Source organism: Halyomorpha halys, unplaced genomic scaffold (assembly GCF_000696795.3).
Source record: "Halyomorpha halys isolate HHAL.00 unplaced genomic scaffold, Hhal_1.1 Scaffold241.1, whole genome shotgun sequence".
NCBI classification, from domain to species: domain Eukaryota; kingdom Metazoa; phylum Arthropoda; class Insecta; order Hemiptera; family Pentatomidae; genus Halyomorpha; species Halyomorpha halys.
The window spans coordinates 1216037-1223891 of record NW_027105010.1 but is presented as its reverse complement, the minus strand read 5'-3'; the positions used below and the strand labels follow the sequence as shown (position 1 = coordinate 1223891).

At 27.7% G+C, this 7855-nt stretch overlaps 1 protein-coding gene across 1 annotated transcript in view; it reads left to right on the top strand.

Annotated features, from left to right (window-relative positions):
• crim (QVR superfamily protein crim) overlaps positions 1-4957 on the top strand; it is a 9909-nt gene extending 4952 nt beyond the window's left edge. Inside the window, exon 4 of the mRNA XM_067047360.1 lies at positions 3606-4957. Coding sequence (XP_066903461.1) covers positions 3606-3738 — 133 coding nt within the window. The 3' untranslated portion in view covers positions 3739-4957. The remainder of the gene's footprint in view (positions 1-3605) is intronic.
• Positions 4958-7855: the final 2898 nt, after the last annotated feature.

The window sequence follows — 7855 nt, the reverse complement described above, 5'->3', positions numbered from 1 at the left end:
ATTAATGGTGAGCTTGACTCATTGTATATTATGGATGCATAGTCTATTATTGGTCTCGTCATAGTTTTGTAAATGGTAAGTAGGTTATGTGGGTGGGCTCCCCAAGTTACCCCTGTTATTGATTTTATAATGTTTAATGTCTTGGTTGCTTTGTTGTAAGTGTTTTGGATGTGTGTTCTAAAGGACAGTTTCGTGTCGAGATAAACCCCTAAGAATTTTATTGTATTTGTGACTTCTATTGCACCTCTACTTGTGTGGATAATTAATTGTGTTAGGTTTAATTTTCTTCTTTTTGTGAAAGGGATAATTTTGCATTTTGATATGTTAATTTGAACATTAAGTGCATGTAGGTTTTCTTCCAATTTATTGAGTCCTTTTTCCAGTGAGTGGTGCCCTTCTGATATGTTTGAGCACGTTGTGTATAGTATTAAATCGTCAGCATATTGTAAAATTTTACATTTATCGGGCGGGTGCTTGACTATAAAGTGTGTATAAATATTGAATAGAATGGGACTTAGCGGATCTGCTTGGGGTAAGCCTGTATTTGAGTGAACTTTAACTTCTCCTTCGGATGTTTGCAAGTGGTATGTTCTAAATGAAAGGTAATTAACGATCCAATTAGTCATCAGAATTGGTAGATTCTGGTAGAGATAATCTTGTTGAGATAAATAGTTTCTATCTTATTCTGAGCTCCTTTACTTTTCTGAAAAATTAAATGTGTCTAATGGTTTCTGTAATCTTAAATTTTATTGGAAGTTCCTGAAATTTCTTCTCCACAGCTATATTCACTTTTATAAATTTTAGTATTACCCTATTTATTTCGTAGATTTCAATGAGGATACCCAAAATGAAGTCTAATTTGAAAAATTTAGTGGCTAAATATGTAAAAAGGTTCGCAGATGAACTGCTTAAATTTAATTCTAAAAATTAGAATGTTAACATTTTTGTCTTGTCGAAACTTTAAAACACAATATTTAAAAATTAATTACACCGGAATAAACTAAAGTATTATGATTTTTAAAAAAATACACAATGTTATGAACAAAAATCCTGGACTGGCTAACATTAGAATAATTGCTAGCATACATGATGGAGAAGATTGCTAAGCTTTAGTACTAGTGATTTTATTACTTTCAAGTATGCACCTATAACTTTTATGGACATAGGACTACAAGCTCAGCTTTGTTTTAGGTATCGGGAAAATATCCTATGCAGGCAAATGTTAAAAATTTACATGATGAAAACAACAGCTTCCCTGGGTAACATTTTAATAGCTGTCACTGGAATCAAATCAGGACCAGGACTTATCTTTATTTTAAGCCTTTTAATCAGTTCTTGAATTTCCTTTGGGGTCGTGAGGTGAGAGCTGAACTGTTGCGAGGGAGAAATTTAAAAACTTGTCAATTTTATCATTAACTAAATCCGTACTTCTTTTGCATTCTGTATTGGAGAAAAGTTTTGCAAAGAAATTTGCAGGTACTTCAGCTTTTTCGGCATTGCTAGTGATGAATTCATCACTGTCTACAAGACTTGGAATTTTCTCATGTTTATTCAGTAGATGCCTTCCACAATGATTGGTCCTTCAGGTCTAAATCTTTTGCATATATTTGATATTTAGAATATACCCATTCATCCAGATCCTTTTTTGTTTCGTGTTAGAGGTGGTTCCATTTCTTTTTGTGAACAGGGTGCACATCCACTGCCTCCTTGCATGATTTTTTTCTTTCATTTTTAGTAGGATTGATTTTGGGTAACTGCCAGATATTGTTTTTCCCCTTAACTGGAAAGGTCCCATACAGTTGCTTCATGTAGACTGTTTGACATTGATTAATTTAGTTTTTATTATATATTCATTGAGTTTTTGAGTGGTAGGAATTTTTTTTTTTTTTTTCAGTTTTAATTTTTCACCGACTAGAATTTTGTAAGTTTCCCAGTTGAACACTCCAATAATGAGGGATTTTCTCTTCATTTCTTTGTTTATCTCAGTTGAGAAATTAATTAATTCAGGAATATGGTCCGAATTCAAAGCTGTGATCACTTGAAAGGAGATAGGAAACTAAAATTTTTATATTAATACAATATCCAGAATGTTAGATTTATAGCCTGGTCTGTACAAAGTAGGTTCGTTTGGTGCATGTATTTAAATATTGTGCCTAGAACTAATATCAAGCAAAGTATTTCCATTAGAATTTGATTGACAGCATCCCTATTAAATGTTCATACTATTTATGTCACCCAAAACTAATATATGGTTCCCTGGTGGCGACAGTTGTAAAATTTTGTCTTGAAGTAGTTTTTATTTTTTTTTTTCTGAGGTTTTAAACTGCCATGACGACGGGAGAAGGAAACGAATCTAAACAAACCAAAACAACCTCTATGTTAAATACATTGGTAATAATATTTTCAGTGAAGCTAATATTATTTTTAATTATTAAGGCTACACCACCAGAAGGAGTCGAACAATCTTATTAGGTAAGATTTTGTAGCCTGGGATTTTCAATTTGATGTTTTGGGATAACGTCTAGTTATGCAGGCTATATTGATGAAGTTTGATTCAAGGGAAAATTTTAATTCATTCCTTTGAGAAGATATGCCATGAGCATTCCAATTTAAAATTTTTCTTAATTCTGTACTCTTATACAAAAAATAAATAATTGATAATTAATAAAATAATATTTGATTTGTAGTAAAGCACTGTTATTCATGAGAGAATTAGTAATAGTAGATAAGTTGTTATTTAAGATCAAAAATATCTTTAGCCTTTTCATTGTTTTTGATTGATACTGAACAGAATGGAGTTGGTTTTTTATCTTTATTTAGTATTCTGGATACATATACAACTCCAAATTGTTTTGAGTCTAATTGAGCCTTTAATTCCTCCTTGGTTATACTGTAGGGAACCTTCCTAATTACTACATTTAAATATTTATTTTTATAAATAGAAAATGTATGATATTCAATTTTTTCTTCATCATAATATTTGATCATAGTTCTATATTCGATAACATAATTTTTGTATTGTTTCCGGTTAGTTTGGTTGTAAATGGCCCAATGTATAATGAATTTAAGACATTTAATAGCACTCTATAATTATTAGCACTATGTAGAATATCGGTGGTATTTATATGGAAAGAAAGAAGAGAAAAGAAAAATGAATAGTGGACTCAGTACTATACACAATGGAACCGCACTCTATGAAAGTCAGAGGCAAACTGATAAAATTATTAGTTATACATAAACAACTATTTTTTATATGTACTAATATATCAACAAAAAATCAAATATAATTCCTAATAAAATATTTTAACTGGGGCTTGGAGTGGAGTTAAAGAACATACTTTGATGCTGAAGCTGAACAACTCTCCAAACCTCTTGTTGCTGCATAACCCTGGTTGTAGCAATTTCCCTGAGTGGATCTTTTCCAAAGAATATAAGTGGAAAATTATTAAAGGATACAGATGGGTGCATAGCTTTGGTTTATGACCAGAAATTGAAACAATTTTAAATAATAATAAATTTTATTTTAATTCTTTTTTTTTCTGAATATGAAACAAAATATTGTTTATGAAACATATTATTTATTAACATTAAATTTTCTATTTCAGGAACTATTATGATGAAACAACTTGGTGCTTTTGTTTCTTGGATAACAGATGCAATGGGTCTGTAGTAACCACCGGTACATCTCCTATAGCAGTTATCATTTCAGTTTTACTGGCAATATATTTTGTATTATAACCAGATTAAAATTACAGCACAAGTAATTATTGATAAATTTCAATTAATTACTGTTTACAAATTTTAAAGACCTTACTTTAAAAATATTAAATTAATGCCAGTGTGGTCATGTAAACATTTGTACAAATCATTTTTATAATGTAGTTATATGCTACCAGCCAAAGTATTTACTTGTTTACTTTACCTGTTAAAGCAAGTCTAGTTGCTTTGTTAGTTTTCAGAAAGAAAAAAAAATTGTTTCTTAAACCCTAGTTTTTAATGAAGTATAATAAAAAGTATTAATTTGTTACTTTTGGTTTGGTGAAGTTCACATATTGTGAGTGTTATTGGTTTACTCAATAGCAATATAATTCTAGCTCTAATAATGAGGCATAATTTCAGAGTTTTGATGCAAATACCACAGACAATATCTGTCTGTATATCTCCCATCTCCCTCTACTGGAGTTTCCTTAGCCACTCTATAACCCATCCCTATAACTTATAAATGTCTCCCTCATGAATCCAGATTTTCTTTCAATAATCTCACGATATCCACTATAAAAATCTGACCCAGGACTTCATTCCTTTCCTGGTGTTAGTTATTTGTATGTCATAATGCAATCCTAAAGATTACATATTTTACAATTAGATAACTAGATAACCTCAGGAAGGTTAACTTTGTTTGGATATGTTGAAAAAATTATATATGTAAGACTACTTAATTTAATTAATAATAATTATCAAATAAGGTAAAAAGATGAAGTGCCTGGCAGTAAATGGAATGAGGGCAATGAGATTAAGATTTTGCGAGAGTGGAAAGGAGAAATATGGAAGATATTTAAGTCAAAAGAAACTGTATCAGAAAATTACTACATAAAAAAATCAATACTGCTCACATGTGCTCCATTAACAATTTTATTTTTTTTTTTAAATTGTAATTTTTAAGACTATAAAATTAACTTTTATTGTGATATATAGTCCGTCCTTCCACAGATCTGTATCATGAATTGTTAAATAACTTTATACTTTTATATTTTTTTATCAAGATCGGATAGTTTTTTTTTTTTTAATTTCTGTGTTTAATGGTTTAATTTCTTTTATATATTAACAATTAAATAATACTTTCTTCTGTTTATATATGATTTATTGTTATAATAGAACATAAATTAGATTATCATTTATTTTAATGATGTAATATACTTATTTTTGTTGATGAAGTAATAAATATTTTTGATGATTACGTAAGAATCTAACCATTTTTTGTACCTTCTTTTCAATATGTTTTTGAAAGAAAATAAATTAGAGCATGGATGTGACACTTTCATTCAGTTAGAAAGGAACCAATTCAGCCTTCCCCTGTTTCCATCCAACCATGCACACTCAATTATATATCAACTTTATATATTTATATAAAGTTGATAGGTGTATCAAAAGGTAATAGGTGGACATATACAATATTAAAATAAAGGCTAATATCGATACCAAACAATGTTCAACAGTGACATAAGCAGCTGGTAATATCCACTGTCAACCAAAAGTTTTGAGAATATAGTAAAAAAAAAAAAAATAACCTAATAATTGTAACTGGTAAGGTGCAGTTTTATTCCATGGTAAATCAAGTGCCTGACCTTGAAAAATGGTGTATTTTAACACATTTTTTATAGCCAGATTTAAAAGGTTTTAAAACAATAATAATTATTGATTGAAATTGAACTAATTTTTTTTATATAAAAATTAAATTTGGTTTCCATAACTAACAATACTCTTTTTTCAGAAAAAATTTTGAGAAGTGTATAGAGCACTTGGGGTTAGTAAAACAAATAGTTGGGAAATATAATTTATTAAAAAAAAAAATACACTTCAACATAAAACAACCTTTTATGTAAATAATTACTACTATTAAACTCGTATTGTACATAAATAATGCGGTAAATCAGCTCATCCAAGTTTTCAGATATATAAATGATAAAGGTAGACAAATGTATTATCAATCATTGAAAACAAAACATGTTCTTCCATTAAATGCAATGTACAGCAGCTAAAGTGATTTATCTAAATTGCAACTTAAATCTTACATAAAATTTAAGTTTCATAAATCTCATGAAATTACAAACCAAAACCTATGAATAATTAATTTAAAAATAAAATACAAAAATAGCATAGTTTTATGAATTTGTTTTAATTCAAAATGGATCAATTCAAATTGGTATTTACAGTTATAATTTTACCCTTTATTTGGTGCATATACAATCATACAAATTTCACATTCTTAATGAATAACTGATGATCAAAATAAAATTTAGAGTATCAGGAAAAACTTTTAAACAAGTTTTGTTGAGATAATTAACTATACCCAAGATATTAGTTAAGATTGAACATATAACGTTCACAATTGAGTATAACTTTGTAAAATTTAAAACAATCAGCCTTACCAGTGAAATTTAAGTATCACAACAAATATAATTAAATTTTTGTTCTTTTTCTCATAACCTTAGACATGCACAAAATATAAGCATACATGTGTGTGTCTATATATGTATATATATATATATATATATTTATATCTCGCACACACACAATGATTAGAAAATATAATAATGAAGCAAAGTAAAATGATAAACATTAGCTCCTCAAAAGGAGGAATCAAAATCAAAGGAAAAATATAATTTATTAAAATTACAATATAAGACAGTTATTGTAACAAACTTTCAGTAGATCTATTTTTACCATGTTACTATTTCTATTTACAAAACTATAAAAACAATTTTTATTGAAACCATTCTTGTCACTAAAACAACTATCAATGAATTAATTTTAGAATTATAAAAATTGATTTATTTCACATGCCATTTTAAGAATACTACAGAAATATATGTAACTATTGTTCCATGATTTTGGTTATCAATTATTTTAACTAATATCGGGAAAATTTCTTATTTCAAAGCGTAATGTTCATTAGTTTAGCTATTATTGATATAAGGCTATTTTTAGAATATAGGTTAAGGTGGTTTCATTCTTGATTGAATAAAAATGTCAACCATTTATTGCTATTAAGACTAATTACTACATCAACTGGAGTACTTTCCTTCTCAGAAAACTTGGTGCGAAAAATATCTACAAAATCATTAACTTAAAATAAGAAAACAATATATTATAAAGTAGCTAAAACAATTATTTTTTTTTTTTTTAAACAGTGAAATAAATGTATTACAAAACTTCAATTTAAAAACTACTTAAATTACACTTCAAAAATTAAACAAAATATATGTGTATTCATAAAAATACGTACATTCACGTAATGAGATCAATTGGGGAAATTAGAAAAAAAATGCAATATGAGTACCTGACAAAAAGGAAACATCAAAATTTTATTCTTACTTACAATTATAAGCTAAGTAATCAGAATTAAATCATAACAGCAACTAACACTGTCTTCATTTACATTATACAATAAATTATAATTATTTCTTCCTCATTGTGCTGATATAATTTTAGTCACACTAAAAGAAATATATTATAAATTAATTGGATTCATCTCATTTCTTTAAGACATAATTTGTTTCAAGATTCCATTGAGCGGAAGATCTTGCATAAGCAAACTGTTATTTTAGCCTCTAAGTTAATTTATACATTGATGCTGAATAAATGTATTATTCAAGTTTATATATATGTATGTATTACATACACAAAATACTAAGCACCCAGTTTGAGAACACAAATTTAAATATCAATCAACAAACTAAAGATAAATAAATATCTATATAACAAACCCAAGTATAAAAGGTACTTAACAACAATAACAATAAAACAAGAGTCAATAATATTAAAGTAATTGGATCCGTTTTAAATAAACTGTTTAAAAATGTCACAAACTACAAATGAGCATCTGATTTTTTATAATATTTACCTAATTTAATAAGTGCATCAACAATTAAAAACAATTATACACACACTCATGTATATATACACACAGGTGGTGGAATATTAAATAATTGGTCTGAGAAAAATATATGATTGATCATAACTATGGAAAGAAACAAGACCATGTATCTGAGTAAATAAATGTCTCAAACTTTTGTAATTTCCTAAAGAGAACTGCTAGAACGCCATTCCAGTGCACTTCCACTTCAAATCGAGC